We start from the raw sequence: 18,619 nt of genomic DNA on the forward strand, positions 1-18,619 counted from the left end.
CACAAGATTTAGTAGAGGCAGGGGCTCATGGAATCAGAGATTTGGGTTGGAATGGACCTTAAATTTCATTTCAAGTCCCACCCAGTGCCATGGCAGGGACACTTCCCACTGTCCCAGGCTGCTCCAAGCCCCAGTGTCCAGCCTGGCCTTGGGCACTGCCAGGGATCCAGGGGCAGCCCCAGATTTTCTGGACACCCTCTACCAGGGCCTCCCCACTTTCTCAGCAAAGGATTCGTAATCCAAACCTAATCCAAACTTTCTCTTTGCCTCTTTGAACCTTCAGTTTAAAGAGGGTTAAAAGTTGCACGTACCGACGATAAAAATTCATCACGGATCCAGGGCCGGCCTTAAAACCTCCCTGCATATTGTAAATGCAGGAAACCCCAACAGGGGAGGGAATGATGGCCAATTTATTACTTTATGATACTATATTATATTAAAGAATACTATACAATACTACAGAATACAGAAAGGATACTTGCTGAATGCTAAAAAGATAATAATGAAAACTCGGGACTCTCTCCAGAGTCCCGACACAGCTTGGCCCTGAGTGGCCAAAGACTGAAAACAACTCCCAGCAGAAGGCAATGGAACAATCACCTGTGGGTGAACAATCTCCAAACACATTCCACATGAGCACAACACAGCAGAAGCAAATGAGAGAAGAATTGTTTTCCTTTTTTCTCCGACGCCTCTCGCCGCCTTTCACCTTCGCGGCAGAAAAACCCCGGGGCGGAAATAAACCGCGTTCAGGGAGCGTGAACGCCACACCTGCAGGCATTCCCAGGGGAACTTCCACTAAAACCCTGCCCCGTTGTTCCCCCCACAGGTGTTCCAGGGGAACTTTGACAACGACACGCACCGCAAGAACGTCATCGAGCCGCCCATCCTGGCCCGGCACGTGCGCATCCTGCCCTGGTCGTGGTACGGCCGCATCACCCTGCGCTCCGAGCTGCTGGGCTGTGCAGCTGAGGACTGAGCTGCCCCACTCCTGCTGTAGAAGAAGCTTGTAGGATGCTGAGTGGGGTTTCTCCACGAACCAGTGCTCGCTCATCTTTTATGGTAGGCCGCTAGCTGTCTTTCGCCAGGAGGTCTAAGCCTGCCCTTTTAAAATGATCCGATCCGGTTTATTTTTTTGCCCTTGAAATCTGTTGGTGTTGTCCCTTCTGCTGTGGAATTATCCTCCTAGTTCTCCTTTGAGCTGTTCACCACCAGTTGAAACAAGTTGAGGGAAAAAGAGAAAAAAAAGAACAAAAAACAGCAGCATCCTTTTTACAAGGGGAGAGACAAACGAAGCTCATTTGCAGCTTCAGGAACATTGGGCTGACGAGTTCTCCATAAATCATACCATCATCTTACTTGCAAAAAGTGATACTGCAGCTTTTAGCAATAAGTTTACTTGGGGATGACTGCATTATAGTAATTGTGCCTATCAAACACTGTCAGTTCTTACGACATATATTTTGGGAAATTCTCCACGGTACTGCTCAAGCACAGTACCTGTGATGTTACAAGCTACCTTTCACCACTTCCATCCAGACAGCAGAGTCCACGCACCTGGAAGGTTTTTTCCTAACTGCCACATTTTCCTTCTCCATTTTGCATGCTGTAGACACAGCTTCCATCTCTTCTGTTCAGTATCACACACTGTGCTGGTGTTGTTTTCCTTGGGAGATGTCACCCGTTTTGCATATGTCACCAAATCAGCGTATTATGACGTTAATGAATTTGCCAAAGTTTCTGCATTTTCAAACTTTCTGTGCTTTTTCACGCAGACTAAGGTGAGGCACCAGGTTACTTGTGGTGTCTCATCTTGGGTGCCCACACAGACCATCAGAAATCCCATTCCAGGATGATTTTTCCAGGGGTGAGCACACAGCCCCAGACTGTGACCTGCCCACCCCATCACTGCTTTCACAAACCCTCTGAATTCCAGCGAGGAGGAAAATGTGGGGTGAAGGAACCAGGTGCTAAAAGACTCACTGGAGGAATTACTCCCTTACTGCCAGGAAACCCTCCCTCTTTAGGCTCTTCCTAAAGTCACAGCTTTCCTCCCCAGCAGGTAAGAGGTGACATAGGAGCACACCAAAGCCTGGCCCTTGTCACCCTCCGCCCCTAAAAGTCTTTTCAGACACACACCAGTGAGCCACGAGGAAGCTGTTTCCTATCATGCCCCATCTACAGGAGTGCTTCACACACAGCATGATAGCAACCCCAGTTTAAAAAGTAGATTTTAGGAGGAAAAGTGGAGAAGTAGGGGGGACATTCTCCCCCGTGCCTCAGTTTCCCCTGCCGATTGAGATGACAATACCAATCCTTGAAGAGCAATCCAAGTTCCCTTGGATTAAAGTGCTCTGTGAGTACATTAGAGCAGCACCTCAGACTAAGAAAGACCCCAGGACAGGGAGTGAGGGGACCTGAAGCAACAGCACTTGGGATTACTGCCAACCTTTTAATTTCATAACATGCTGATGTGGAGAGAAAGAGAGAATGAGAGAGAAAGAGAGAATGAGAGAGAGTGAGAGAGAGATGCAGCTGCATGTTTTAGCAAATGTCACTGAACTTATTATACTTTCTGTCACTGTTCCATTCTCACCAAAACTCTGAACTTGGGCACTGCTTCCCAGGCCAGCAGCTAGCTGGCCCACAATCTGCAAAGGGCAAAGTTTACCTTGGAAACAAAATGGTTTGGATTTCGAAAAAACTTGCATTTAATCACACATTCTCCACCACAGACTAAATATATATTATCCATTGAACTGTGAAAGACTCTAGAATAGCAGCCAGGAATTTTACATACAAGAATTGGGGATATAATGGTGGCGGTTTTCTGATAGTGTCACTTAAACTGTCACATTTTAGCAAACAGAACACCCTGCCTCTACAAAATGACCTAATCCTTAAACTGTATTTATACAAGTATTTATTTTATAAGGCTTAGACATTTAAAGACTTCTAAAGAAAAGTCCTGTAAAGGTAAAAGTATGTGTAAGAAATGTTGAGGTCCTGTGCAACACTGCTAAGTTTGTTCTTTATTTTTTACTTTGTGCTGCATAACAAAAGCCACTAGACTGTTACTGTCTTGTCTGTAACTGTGTTAACAGCATTCCTTAATGATGTATATATGGAGTGGTCTTCAAGCAAAAGGAGCAATTTTAAAGAGAAAGTCAATCAATTTGGTGGTACTTCTAATGAGAAAAACAAAATCTGAATAATGGAGGACAAGTCCATCCCTACATTATCTACTGCCTATATTTTGCAATTTAGGCTTTAGGTTAAAAAGAAGATAAAAAAATAAAAAGAAAAAGATAGTAATATTTATCTCTTTGGGGTGTGCACACACAATACTTTAAAAGGTTTAAATACATTTTCCTATTATGAGAGAGCAGTTGAGCCTGAATTTAATTACAGATATGAAGAATAGCATGTAGATATTTCACTAACTGACTGTATCCAAAAAAACAGAAGGCCATTTCAGAAAATTAGACTTCCTAGCTTAAAACCTTGTGTTAATGCTCTTCTGAAATATTTGGTTTCTGCTCTTAATGTTGGGGTTTTTTTTTTCATGTTATTCATTTCTTGGGGCTTCAGTTTTGCTTTTGAATTAATATTTCTTGGTTTAGTAAATTAATTGCAATCCTTTCATCTGCATACAGGGTTTTCATGTAATGTAACACAGTAGTTTTAATTTGGCATTAATTTTGTGTTGAGTATTTTCACCCTCAAGTCCTGTGTCAGCTGTCAGAGTCGTCACAAGGACAGCTCCACACCTTGTGATAATACTCCATGACAATTCATTAAAAAATCACAAATCTGACGCCCTTATAGTTTCATCCTGCATGCTAGGAGTTTTTCCAATGACATTATTCTTTGGCTACTAAAAAGCCTTCTTGGAATGGCACTTCCAGCATCAAATTCTGCTCCCAATGTTAGCAGTATCGGTCTGAAATAGCTCTTGGTTTAAGTGGAATCCTTAAGTGGGAATCAGATTAGGGGACAGAATTAAACTCTTTCCCTTTGATTTTAGTTTGCTGTCTAGGTGCATACCATTGCCACAAGGGGCAAGTAATAAATTGACACAACTGCTCTCTCCCAGTGAAAGCAACCAGCCCCAAAAAACCCAGAAGTGCAGGACAGGAGACGTCCCTTGGGAGGCGACGGCAGAAAATCTCGGAAATAATCCTTGACTTCTGAATTAATTGTTAACCACGACATTGAACAAGGCCAAAAGCATTCCCCTAATTAAATTTCACCCTGAACCACCTAAGTATTTGTAGGCAGGCTTCACCTTTGGGTTGCTAGGTAATATGCTACATTTATAGCCTGGGAAATAAAGCCCTGGCGCGAGGCTCCCTTTTATCGGCGTTCAGAGCCCCCAACTGGCTCTGGATCCGAGGTTGACTTTCTCTTTTGGAATGGCTTCATACCAATTAAGTGTTCAGTTTTGAAGACTAAGGATACTAAATGAGTGTATCTTTGCTATACAACCAATGTGAACTATAATATTCAGTGCTGGCTTCTGATGTGTCAGTAAGTACAGAAGTATCTGGGACACAAACGACCTTTGCAACCTTTCAAGCTGTGTGATATTCAAATGGTTTTGTATATACCTAAATCATGTAGAGCGATGTAAAACCAGTACGACCCTGTCTAGTCTTCAAACTTAACAATAAAAACTTTTGAAAAATGAGGTGGTTTTCTTGAAGCTGTTGTGTTGCAACACCTTGGAGGGGGACGCAGCTTATCTCGGCGGCGGCAAGTGTGGAGCAGAGATAGCACCTGGCATTTTCCTGGATTCATCCACAGGGTCTTTCTGATAGGTAAGTTTATTTTTGGAAAAATCAGCAGTTGGTCCTGTGCTCTCCTCAATGTGTTCTCTTTGTTCTTCCAGATTTAAAAAAAAAACAAAACCAAAACACTTCTAGGTTTTGAACGCGTCTAAAAATACTTTTTTTTTTTTCTTCCTATCCTGCTGCTCTCTGAACGACCACCAGAAATGTAAAATGACAATTTCATTTCCTGTAAGTCAAATTTCCTGGGATATTTATCAGTCCTTATCCTCTCTCCTCCACTCCTGCATAGGCAAATTAATTTCTGAGAAGATAAGGAGTGGCTGCAGGCCAGACCTGCTATGAGATGCCACAGCAGAGCTGGTATTTGCTCACACCCTTGCCCCTTTTCTCTTTTATTTCCTGTGCATCCTGCTCCCCAAAAGAGTTAAGTCTACAATTTCAGTTTCTGAAGAAGCTTAGAGATTAAAGTAGCACATGAAAAAGCCATTTGCTCCCAAACCATTTAAACAATTAAATTACATAAAAATATTATGTTTACTGCAAGGAGATGAAGCTTCAGTGGTTTACACCTTGAGTGAGCCCTTTTGTTGAAATACACATCCTTTTGGTTCATAATGGTTTCATCTTGTGCCCTTTCTCCAAAAATCATCTTTTAGAGACAAAAACCATCCAGAAGCACTCACAGGTGACAATGTCTGCCCAGCCTCAACACTCACTACAGCATGTTGTCTTTGAGAAGAAAAGTCACAAAATCATAATCTTCCCTTATTACAAATCTCTACCAGTCACAAAAAATGAGAATACAGTGCTGCACACGAGAAGAAGAGTATTTTTGCAGAATGATGGAGAATATTAGCACTCCATCTTGAAGCTTTCTGACTTTTGGTTGTAAATTGCAACTGTTTCACGAAACATGAGGACTTGTCCTGAAGAACTGAAAAGTGTTTTTTTTCCTCACATACTTCATAACATATTCACCCAGGAATTCCAGTGAGGACAATGAGAGAAAATGAGTAAATCTCTTCAGAATTGCAATTATTTATCAATGTCCATCCTCCCATATCTGTTGCTAATGAGCTCAAGGGATTAACATGGGCATCAACACCCCACATCATCATGAAATAAGTAGTCTCTGATACTTCTGTGGTAAACAGAATGACACTTATTTTACACCTGAGATTTAATAAAAAGAAGCCCATTTGTTCACTTAGTGATTACTCAGTGACCTGTGATCACTTAGTCTTAGAAATCAAATAGAACAAATTAAAAGATAATTTTTAAGAAGGACTAAATAAAGATAATTTTACTGATCCCAAAGTATTTTCATGTTTTAAATTTAATTCCCATAATTTTCTTAATAGAGACATACACTTTAGAATGAAGAATTCCTCTTTAGATTAAGAATCTAAAATGTAAAAGGCAGAATGGCAGAAATTGTGCAGCTTTATGGTGCCATTCATTGCAAATTAACTATCAGTGATACATATATCATTGTAAATATATATTTTTTAATTCCTCTGAATGGGGCAACATAGAAACATGTCTTGTTCTCACTATTTATCTTGCTAGGAGTGCAGCAAAATGTATTTTACTAGTGTACATGAGTAGGAATAATCGGGTTTTTATGTAGTTTATATTTGGAATTAGGCTCATGGGTGGGAATGTACAGGAAGCACCTGGTGAAACACAGATGGGGCACAGTAGGTGGGGATGATAATATTTATTATGACACTATTTATTGTATTATTAAATAGTATTTAATTTAAATATAATATTAATTTAATTTAAATATTATAATATTATTAAATATTATATGTTTATGATAATAATATCTAGGAGGTGCCACAATAACATTCATTTCTTTGGTTTGCCAGCTGATGGGCTGCGGTTATCTGAGGTCACACATCATCTGAGGTCAGCAGGCACACTTCTCATTAGATGGAGGAAACCAACCCTCCAAATACACCAGGGAAGGTCACTAATCATTTGCATCAGGCTGGAAAATCAAAAAGCAGCCTAAATGACTGCATTTGCTTCCTGGGATGCTGCAGGAGGTCAGCAGGAGCTGTGGAGAAGTGCATTGTGCTGCCTTGGCCACAATAAACGCAATCAAGCGCACAGACTGCATAAAATATAGATGTGATGCACTGAGGCAAGATCCAAGGGCCCCTAAGAAGTGATGGATGCTATTTCCTGATGAAAATATGAGGTAGGTGCTGTGGGCTGACACACCCTGGGCTGGCACGAGTCTGGCTGGGGTGGATTTACCCTTCTGGAGGCAGGGGAGCCCCAGCCACAGGAGGACAGGAAGGAAGGAAGGACAGGCAGGGGGAAACAAGGAGAGGATGTCACCTCTAAGCAAAAACCAGGTGGAGCTCATGGAAGTCTGCTGGGATGGGTGAGGAGATGAGAAAGAGCTCACAGGGAGGGCAGGGACGGGTGAGAGGGTGGCAGGGATGTGCCACAGAGGGCAGGAAGGGGATCTGCTTGGTCAAGTATGGTGGGTCTAAGTCCAGGAGGGAATCAGGGCCCATTAAAACTGATTAATATTCGATGAGCACCTCCTCCAAACTCTGGAGCAAAAGATCCCAACAGAAAGAAGATGGGACAAAGATGCCAGGAGTCCTGTGTGGGTGGACAAACAGAAAACACAAAAAGGAAATCTGCAGAGCGTGGAAGCAATCACAGCCAGCCTGGAAGGCACACAGAGAAGCCACCCAGGATCAGGTTAGCAAAGGTAAAGCCCTGACAAAGTTAAATCTACCCAAGGACATCAAGGGCAACAAGAAAAGTTCCTGTAGGTGCCCTGGTGACAAAAGGAGAAGTAGGGAAAATCTGGAAGAAAACGTGAGACCCAGGACATGGAGAATGCTGAGGTACCCAGCAGCTGGGCTCAGTTTCACCAAGAAGTGCCCTGGTGGCACTGCCCAAGGTGCAGGGAAGGGGCTGGAGGACTGCCCAGGGTGGGGGGAGATCAGGCTGGGAGCATCCAAGGAACCTGAAGGTTCCCAAGGCCATGGCACCTGGCAGGATGCACCCATGGATGCATCCTTTGTCATGTCTGAGAAGTCCTGGCAGTCTGGTGGAGGTCCCACTGACTGTACAAGAGGAAATATAACCCCAATTTTTAACAGGGAAATTAAGGGTACAGTGTGGGAAGGTACAGCAGATTCTTCTAAATTATGGAAAAAGTTAGATCCTTCTAAAAAGAAATATTTAAAAAAATTTAGTAGTATCTAAAAAATTTAGATCCTTCTAAATTATGGAGATTATGCCAAGGCACGTGGAAAATAAGGAGATGATTTCTGACATCCTCACGTGGCTCCACTGAGGGCAAGTTGTGCCTGGGAGGTCTGGTGGGTTCTGTGATGCAGCTACAGCACTGGGGGGATGAGGGAAGAGCAATTGGGGCTCTTCCCTCATTTTTTTTCCTTGTGAAGTATGTGCCCCTGCTATTTTTGGCACGGAGTAATTCCTGTGTCACATGCAACTCCTGCCACGGTAACAGGTTCACAGCTTCTCTCAAGTGTGTGTTCACAGCTTCTTTGTGAGAGGGAAAAGGAACTAACAGGTAATTTTTGATTAAGCAATTAAAGGATGGCTTGTTTGAGCAAATATGCAGCGTACATTTACATACATATTTATATATAAATACACACATACATATTTATATATATGTATCTGCATTTTCTGCAGGTCATGTCACACATGTCACACTTCATCTGAGAACAGAGAGAGAAAAATGGAAGCAGTATTACAAAGATGTTAATTAAGCTCATCAACCTAATCCAGCTGCTCTTCTGATGTGTGCTGATACAATTTTCTTCCATTTAAGAAAAAATTGATGAGGATGGGGAACACAGAGCATCTTTGGAGGTGTTTCATTCATGCCTCCAGTTTGCTACCACAGAATGGTTTTGGTTTAAAGCCCAAACAGCCCAAAGGCAGGGACAGGGGCATCCTGAGCCAGACCCTGTCACTCAGAGCCCCATCCAACCTGACCCTGAGTGTTTCCAGGCACGGAGCAGCCACCCCCTCTCTGGGCAGCCTCCTTCAGTGCTTCACTGCCCTCCCTGTCGAACACTTCTTCCTCATATCTAACCTAAACTGACCCTCTTTTAGTTTAAAACCCTTTTCCCTTTGTCCAGTCACAAGTGCTCCTGCTAAAAGGTTTGTCCCCAGCTACCTCTCCTTAGAAGCTGGCATGGAAAATGGGCAGCATCACTTGAAAGCCAGAAGTGCTTCTTTATTTCAAGGCCATTTTTCCCTTTACAGAGGGATTTGCAAGCACTTCATTTCCACATTTTTCAGGAGCCATGGCTCCTGAGCGAGTGGGGAGGTTTTCTGGCTGACAAAGATGGGAGTCAGAGTGGCTTCCAGAAGAATCTGGCCCAATATTTATGCAATATACATATATAGCACACGCCACTCACCACCTGCATCGGCTGCTCCACCTCCCTGCTCCCTTCCAGCCCCTGACACAAAGTCTTGTTCAGCTGTGCCACTGAGACCAGCTATTCACAGGCAGCTCTTCCACTCAGCCAACGGCCACATTCCCCAGATATTTCTGGGAATCCAAAGCCAGAGCAGCCCAGGGGCTGGGTGTGATGTGGTGGGGCAGAGCTCGCCCCTGGTCCCAGAGCAGCACGCACAGCCCACGTCTGCAAACACACCCTGGGCAGCAGGAATGGCTCAGCAAACACAGCCCAGCCAAGCCCTCCGTGGCATAAAAGGCTCTGCTTCAGCTGAAACATTTGGGTATTTTTGAAAACCTTGAGCAATCTTTTTTTTTCCCTCGCCTCCGCCGCAAGCATTCCTCTGGCCTGCAAAAAAAAAAAAAAAAAAGAAAATAAAATAAAACGCATTTGTGGTTAATTTCTTCTCCAATGGGTCGCTTTCTATTCAGATTCATGTCTGTCATGCATTTGGACTGCCTGAATGGAGGAATATTCTCCTGAAGTCAGATAATGGAGTGCTAAAACTCCACGAGGAGATGGAGGGGGCTGGTCTGGCATCCCTGTCCTGCCAAAGGGAAAAGGCTGCCTGAGACCCCCTTGGTGCCACCAGGAAACAGACAGGTGAGCCAACACCTTGATACCAAACTGCTATAAAGGAGAAGCTTGACTGGGCCAATATTCAAGCAGCAATCAATTTATTAATTAACGTGGTAAAGTATGAGCAACACAGCTCTGGGTTCAGTGGGGGAAGTTTTCCCTCCAACTGCACATCAATATTTGGGGCTTACAGGAATTTATAGGGGTGCTCATAAGTTCTCTCAGCAGTTTCTATTCCAATTTTTACTCATCAGCAGTTTCTATTCCCAATTTTTACGTCACAATTCTGTACACTATCGTCATTTATTTTTTCTCAGGATGTACTCCAGAAAAAGGAGTGTCCCAGGTGGTGGTGGTTTGGTTTCCAAAAGAAGAAAGGAGTGAGGTTCAGTCTCCAGATGTGGCTCCACCTTTTGATTGCAAGGACTATAAATCTCATAACAGTGATGTCCAGCTCCCCTTGGTCGAGGCTATTAATACTTGAGTTGATGTTCATCTTCCTTTCTCAAGCTGCCTGTTTCCTTTTTATCCACTCTAAAGCTATAGTTTCAAAAGATCCTTCCTACAAGCAATATTCTAAAATTATATTCAAAAGGTTAATATTGCAAAACTCTTTAAGGCTTAACTAAAAGCAGAAAGTTCCTGTAAAAAGAACAACATCCCTAAAACTTTAATTCAAATGCTCCTAAATCAACTTAGGGCGCTTATAAAGGTTAATTGCAGAAAAAAGATAGGTTCAAAGGCCTTCTTCCATGCTTTATTTTTCTCAGTCATCATTAGAATTTGGCCTTATAGCTGTCCCATGGTTGACTTCCACACATATCACACTCACAAACACACACCTTGCCTGTGTGCACCTGACACCAAACACAGCTCTGTATTTCACACAAATCCCCACCTCAAGAGCTCAGGACCTTGTTCAGGTTGAAGGAGAGTGGGGTGTGTCACTGATGCCCCAATGTGAGCAGTGGTGTGATTTCTGGTGTGATTTCTGGTGTGATTTCTGATGTGATTTCTGATGGGTGCTGTGCTCCTCCCAGGCACCCACCCAACAGCTCAGCATCCCCAGGGCTCCAAGGAGCACTCCCTGGTTCTTGTGGGAATCCACAAAATCAGAGGGTTTTGGGAAAGCTGCAGAAGCCTCAGAGACAGCAGAGCTGAGATTGGAGCTGAGCAGCAGCATGAGATTGGTAGGCAGAGAAATTATGTAAGAAGTAGAAAAGCAAGGACAAACAGAACAATGGTCTGTGTATTAATGGTTGTCTAGAATAACTCCCCAAGCTGCAGAAAATTTTATCTAGAGAGTTTTTAGGAAGTTTTAAGCTCAATAATGGAGCTCTGTGCATTGTGTTGAAGGCTCACAAGCAGTGCTGGATTTGAAATAAGCAGCATTGTTTAACCCAAGGTACCTGTGCTCACAGTGGCTGGGTGGAACCACTGTCAGCGTGCTTCTGCTCTGTGTGAGTGGTGAAAAACCTTCCAGAGTGAGCTGTGACCTCGAGTTCTGTGTCTGCTGCCTGGGACGTGAGCTGCTGGCACCTTCCCACTGTCACAGCCCTGTCCTGAGGCTGCTGCTGGAAAATCAAACAGCTCAAGGCACGTCCCAGCAGTCCTGTCCCATTTGTGATTTTTACATAGCCCCCGGCCAGCGACAGTTCTCACCTCATGTCTTTCACAAGTGATGCTGAAATCATCCTGCACTGCCTTGTGAAAATCCCCACGGGTACAATTTGTTGGTAAATCCCTCTCAGAGCTGCCTTTCCCCCTTGCTCTGAGCCCTCTGTGCACAGGCTGATCCTTTTGCCTGTATTCTGAACCACAGTGAACCAGCTGGATGCACTGACAGCCCTGCAGCCCAGGCCATCTCCTGAACTGCAGCTCAGGAGGGCTTGGATGGAACAGGCAAAGCCTTTTTAGCATTCCTTCACTGTCTCAAGGCAGCCTGGCCTGGCTCTCCCTGACTTCAAACCAGGCAAGGCGCACACCAGGCTGTGCTGGGGAGGGGCACTTTGATAACCTCCCCTTTTTCCTATTTATCATCTTCCCCAGGGGCTTCTCCTCCAGCTCTGCAGTGAAAATATTGATTGTACCAGCCCAGATCCCAGAGGATCTGACACAGATCCTGCTGCCAGCACTTCAGCACTGGGGAAAGGTGGGGGCTCAGCAGTGCTGCGCAGCAGCACCACTCCTGGCAGAGATTTTGGGAGCAGATAGGAAATGCTGAAGGTGATTCCAGCTCCCATTCTGCCTCAGAATCTCTGAGCTTCCCCCTGGGGCTGCCCTGGCATTCCCTCCGTGGTCCAGAGCAGACAGGAACTGAAGCAAGTGTGGGAGGAGGCAGGGCTGGGCTGGCCCTGTCAGCACCACTGCCAAAAACAGCATGGGCAGAGTCAGCACCTCCCATCCAGAAGGGCTGTGCCAACCCTGTGCAGCTCAGAGTGTGGGTTTATTGCTTTTTGTCCACTTCATTTGGATGAAGAGTCATTTTGGAGGGACAGGAGATGAAAAAGGGTAAATCTCCAGTTTAATGCCCCAGCAGCCCTGCGACTCTCCAGGCCTCCCAGTCCCTAAGAAGTGTGGTCAGCTCTGAGCAGTAGAGTTTCCCCATACCTAAATTAATTTTATAGCCAACCCGCTTGAAATTCTCGTTCATTTGACACAATTCTGGCTAAAGTTATTTCAAATGTCGACGTTGCCTTAATGCACATCTCAAACATTTCACAGGGGCTTCTCCTAAATCTGTTCTCATCTTGAAACAACCTGATTGCACACTATGGGAGCAGGAAAGACCCTCCCCATGACTGCTAATCCACAGCCTTTACTGAGCTGGAGTTGAGGGGTGCTGCTGTGGCAGGTGAGAGGAGCAGGAAGGGAAAGAAGAGTCTGAGTGTGCCAGCTGGGATTTGAGATGCACTTGCAGAAGCAGGAGGAGCAAAGCTGCAAGAGGCACCTTTCCCCTGCCCTCCTCAGGTGTGTGCAGGTGTGATGGGTTCTGTCCCCGAGAGCTCAGGTGTGCCTGGGACTGCCACACAGGCTGCATCTCCGCCTGCCCCCTCACCGTGGCCTTTTTTTCCACTCCTATTACACCGAAGTCTCTTAACTAATTATGCAGGATCCCAGCCTGCTGTGTGATCCTGTTAGCCCCAGGCATAATTGCAAATGAGACAGGAGATCTCGGCCGCGCTGCTCCTGGCGGTGGCACTCCTTCTTTGTCCGATGTTAATTACTTCTCGCAGCTGACAAGGAGGCAAAGACCAAAGAGTTAATTCTCAGTACAATGAAAAAAAAATCGGTGCTCGCTAATACCTTCTGTGTTACTCTGCTTGTTTACCTAGAAAACGGTGTTTGGTTTTTCGATGTGAATGCAGGAAAAGCAGGCATCGGATAAAAGGTGAGGCACGAAGGAAAACATCAGTTTTATGTGCAGTTTTATTTTCCTTTTTTCCTTTAGCCTCTCCAGTGCCATCAGCTCTGGGTACAGTGGTTTGTTTCATGCCCCTTTGCTTTCTGCTCTGATTCCATCAGCTTGCCCCTCAAAGCCAGCGAGCACTGCAGGATTTCAACGTATTGTGGTCCCTCCTGAAAGATATTTGTTGATCTTAATCCCAATTAAGCTGGAAGTAAGGGAGTGGAAATATTAGATATCACCTCAGAGTAGCTTTCCTGTACCTAAGGGGGTTCTGGAGAGAGATGTTTTACAAGGATGTGCAGTGACTGGACAAGGGGGAATGTGCCTTAAACTCAAGGTGAGCAGATTTGGGTTGAGAATTAGGAAGAAATGGTTCCCTGGCAGCTGGGGCTGCCCCTGGATCCCTGGCAGTGCCCAAAGCCAGGCTGGACACTGGGGCTGGGAGCAGCCTGGGACAGTGGGAGGTGTCCCTGCCATGGCATGGAATGAGATAATCTTGAAGGTCCCTTTTAACCCAAACCATTCTGTGAGTCAATAACCATATTTTTCTGAGAATATTGCCTAGAACAGATGCATCATGCAAATGTGCTAATAAAAAATTAAATGTGCATCTAATTCAGGTCTTCCTTTCACTTTCAGTGGTGCAGTTTTAAATTCATAAAGTGCAGCGTTTTCTGGTCAAATATTATGCAGGCAGCAAATGCTATTAATGCAGAGGATGACTCTTCCAGCTTCGTGGAATGCTGTGTAATATTTGAGGATAAGGCTTGCTCAATCCCTCTTGCTGAACCATTCCTATTCTTCCATCCTCCCTCAGCCATACTTTGAGAGGGAGGGAAAATGAGTGTGATAAATGCAGCAAACAATTACCATCAGGAGAGAGGTTATGCCTTATCCTCACAGCCTGAAGGAAGACAATGAATGCTGAGCACTTAAGTCTTTTTGCAGCTCAAGCCTCCCTCTAATTGAGGCAGTATTTTGTGCTTTATAAGGTATGTGAAACGCGTGTCATAAAATTATGCTCATTATTTGGAAAAGAAAAGAAAGAAAGAAATAGCCTGTATGTGATGAAAAGCACTTAAAAGCTAGAGTCTCCTCGAGGTTTGTTTCTAGGAGAAGTTCTACATCATTAATTACAGAAACTAGGGGGGGCAGGGAGTAAATTTAGATTATTATTTTCTGCTTCTAATCATAATTTTTAATCACATACATTTTCAGAAGTGTCTGATTCTGGATATTTCATCTAAAAATATTGAAGAATCTTTTGAAGAAAGTGTATGTTCAACATGAACACATTTCCCCTTGTTTCAGATATTGGTTTTTAATATAACCAAGTGAATCTCTGTTTCAGCAAATTCAAGTTCTACCTAAATAATAATGGAATGTATATTTTATTTGTGACTACTTACCATCTTTACACAATTTATTGTTCTGAAGTCACAAGGAACAAACCCACTCAGAGGAGAAGCTTAACCCAGACACTGTCAGCATGTGTTAATCTTCATTATTTCAAATACTATACACTTTTTTTTTTTATTAAATATTGAAGAATTCCCACATGCCTGGATGGAAACATTTCCCCTCAAAGTGTAGAAAATGTCTAGCACCATTTGCTTGACATTTTCATGCACAGTTGCACTTTCACAAATACAGAAATGAACGCAAGGGGAGGCAGGCACAGAAATTCAACTGCTATAAAATGGACAATTTGTGAAATCCGTGGGACACTCAGAAAAACAGGGATCTATGAAAGAAAACTAACCTGTAGGCTGATCATTATGAAAACATCCTCAGCTCCCAGACTTGGTGGGCACGACAGGTTCCAGGTGCAGAGCTCAGTGCACAGACCCAAAATTGAAGAATTTTTCAGCAGTTGGGTTGGGTTGGGGCAGAAAGGATTTCCCTGCAAAGGGAAGGCAGAAACTCAACCCACACTGGGCACAGAGCTCCTTTGCTCTGCCAAGGGCTCCTTTTGGCAAAGAAAATGTCAGGGCTGTGTGTGGCAGCGTTCGAGGGTCCCCAGGATGAGGGAAGAGATGAGAATCTTGACTCCAAGGTCTCAGAAGGCTGATTTATTATTTTATGGTATTATAGTATATTAAAAGAAAATTGTATACTAAAACTATACTAAAGAAAGAGAAAGGAGACATCAGAAAGCTAGAAAAGAATTAATTCATAATAATGAAATCTCGTGATGGACTCAGAGAGTCCGACACAGCTGGCTGGGATTGGCCATTAATTAAAAACAATTCACATGAGACCAATCAAAGATGCACTTGTTGGTAAACCACCTCCAGACCACATTCCACAGCCACCAGATAGTCATTGCTCACATTCCTTCTCTGGGGCTTCTCAGCTCCTCAGGAGAAAAATCCTAGGGAAAGGATTTTCATAAAATATGACAGTGACAGCTGCGCTGCATGGCACTAAATATTTTAACATACCTGTGCCATGCATGGCCAGGTCTGCCTGGTGGCTGGTCCATGCAGCAGGTGTAATTATTGTCAGAGGGCAGTCCAGCTGCTCCATTCCAGAGGATTCCATCCAAAGGCAATCCCAGGTGGCTGCCACTCCAGCCCTGAGAGTGCAGGACACAAAAAGTGTGTGCCACTGTCCCCAGGTGCACAAGGATGCTGTGATGCCGAGCCCGGGCTGGCAGCAGTTGGAGTGACCCAGGTTTCCTCAGAGCTGCTGCAGCTTGAGAAGCACTGCTTCACCTCCCTGACCTCCTCCTCAGCTGCCAGACTGAGCAAGCACCACGGGATTAAAAGCAGAAATTAACTCAGTCACTCCCTCAGAGCAGCACTGATTCAGGGAACATGACAATGGGCATCTGCTTCCCCGAAATCCCAGTCAAATAAATGCGTAGGGCACCTTTAATTCAGTGGGTTTTATGAGATATGGTTTGGCTAATGTAACCAAGACTTGAGCCAGGCCATTTTGAACACACTCAACCCAGTATGAAAGTGAGGGTTTTTAAAAAAGTTTAACACAAAAATCAAGTTTCATCAAGGAAAGGGAGTGAGTAAGTTGTGAAGTCAGAAGACCAGCCAAAACAGACAGCAGTTCACAGTTGTTTGTGAGATGTGAGCTCTCTAAATTTTGGAAACAGTTTGGACTGATAGATGTGTGTCGCCTCTGATGCACAACCACAAAATCCGTGTATAAAAGAAGCATTAAGAAGGCAAAGGTTTAATTGATGGCTCGGGCCAACACACCTGCTTTAGACAATGTACTCCCACTTTCAGACTTTTCCCAAGCAATGGAAGTTTTTGAAATACATAGCTTTAAAAGCACTTTACACACATAATATTGCTCAAGCATAGCCACCCATGAACAGTGAGACCATAAATCTTGCCCAAACAGGCTGTGTCAAAAAAAAAGCAAGCAGCAAAACAACAAACTGTGCTTGTTCTTCACAAGACCTTCCTTCAGAAGTACCCATACCAATATCTAAATTCTCCACCTCTGCTCTCCTGCACACCTCGGGTTAGCACACACCCCTCAAAAGGATAAATTTGGGAAAAAATTGTCAGGCTGCCGACAACACTGTCACGCTAGAGCTGGGGGCAAACCCCCACCAAAGCCCAGCAGAATTCCTCGAGCACTGGGTGAAAACCAGTGACCTTCATGCACAATGCAGGGTCCTGACACATTTTGTCTCTGTGGCCTTCACATCCTCTGAAAAAAATCCCTTCGCCCAGGATTTTTCCTCCTGGGAAGCTGAGGAGCCTCAGAGAAAAGGAAAACAATTCTTATCTCATTTGCTTCTCCTGTGCTGTGCTCATGTGCAATGTGTTTGGAGATTGTTCACCCACAGGTGATTGTTCATTGCATTCTGCTGGGAATTGTTTTCACCCTTTGGCCAACCAGGGCCAAGCTGTGTCAGGGCTCTGGAGAGGGTCAGGAGTTTTCATTATTTACTTTTAGCCTTCAGTAACTATCCTTTCTGCATTCCTTAGTATAGTTAGTAGAGTATTCTTCAATATAATATAGCATAATAAAATAATAAATTAGCCTTCTGAGTCAGACTCATCATTCCTGCCTTCGTCTGGGGGCAATGCAAATACAATATTTCTCCTGTCCACGAGGCTGGACGTGTGCAGATCTGGAAATATCAGCTGGAATTTCAGTAGAATATCAGGAAATATCAGCTGCTGGAACCTCTGCAGGCTCAGGAGAGGCGAGGTGCTGTGGCTGAACTGCTGTGGGAGGCTGGTGTGGTGTGGTGTCACCAAGCGCCATCAGGGTGGGGGGGAACAGAGCTCCTCCCAGGGTTCTCAAAATTTTGATTTGGGTGGTTTAACTGGGTTTTCAAAGTATTGATTTGGATGGTTTAAGCAGTTTTTACATCTGGGTCGCCTGGGCTGGCTTCCATTGCACTGCTCTGATGTTGTGCTGACATGAGAAACTTTCTGATATTTCCCTTTTCTTGACAAGAACATCTAGATGGAAAATGGCCACGTGGATGGTGTTGGGAAGAATAAAGGCAGGCTTCTGTTTGTTGGTTTTCTGGTTTGTTTTTTTTTTTGTGTTTTAGTGAGATGGAATCTCTGATTTGGAAAAATTGATTGGTTTTGCTTGATCTTTCCCCATCTTGCTGAGGATAATTGCTAAATATGTTTATCTTAGAATCTTTGTGGTATCAGAGTTCACCCTGCTTTATAGACCCCAGTCCCTAAAGACAAGGAGCTCAGAGGGCACAGGATGCATTTCTCACCCTTTGACAAAGAAATAATGTAGCACAGCTTGAGCAGGACTCCTAAGAAGAGATGCAATTCAAGAGATCCTTTCAACTGTCACCATGATCTCTTTTTGCATGAATATATTATGCTTTTAAAACCTTTTTGGGAGACAAGCATGCAATTTGGAATTATAGGCATGTAAAGGCAGAGAAAAACAAAGGGGGATGAGGGGAATGCTGGAATTCCAATGAAGGGGGATTTTGAAAAGTAGTAATTATATAGATATGACAGCAATTACATGGGTTCATTAGATATAGGGTTTTACCATTAAGTTGTTAAAGAGATGATCAGGAAGTCTGAGAGAAGTGAAAAAACCCAGCTCTCCAGTTCATTTATTTCCTTAGTTTACGTATCATTTACAGCTTTCTATTCTCTTTCACATACTTTTTGTTTTCCAGTATCAAAGGGAGGATCTTTCAGCAATTTTTTTTTCCCCCTGCATTTTGGATGAGACACAAAAATTCCAGTGTGCATTTAACCTGGGCAATAAGAGAAAGGGCCCTGCATGCACAAAGCAATTGTACTGACAGTGAACCATCACTTTTGCCCCTTGCCCAGCCACCTAAAATTGAAAATATTTTCCACTGCAGGCTTTGCTAGTAGTTTCAGTACCAGATC

The 18,619-nt window shown here is 44.0% G+C and overlaps 1 protein-coding gene across 1 annotated transcript in view; it reads left to right on the forward strand.

The window, feature by feature from the left end:
* Positions 1-979, forward strand: part of EDIL3 (EGF like repeats and discoidin domains 3) — a gene marked incomplete at both ends in the record, with an annotated part of 230,782 nt that extends 229,803 nt beyond the window's left edge. Inside the window, one exon of the mRNA XM_084224587.1 lies at positions 830-979. Coding sequence (XP_084080713.1) covers positions 830-979 — 150 coding nt within the window. The remainder of the gene's footprint in view (positions 1-829) is intronic.
* Positions 980-18,619: the final 17,640 nt, after the last annotated feature.

Source organism: Fringilla coelebs (genome assembly GCF_963513975.1).
Source record: "Fringilla coelebs genome assembly, chromosome: Z".
NCBI lineage: Eukaryota > Metazoa > Chordata > Aves > Passeriformes > Fringillidae > Fringilla > Fringilla coelebs.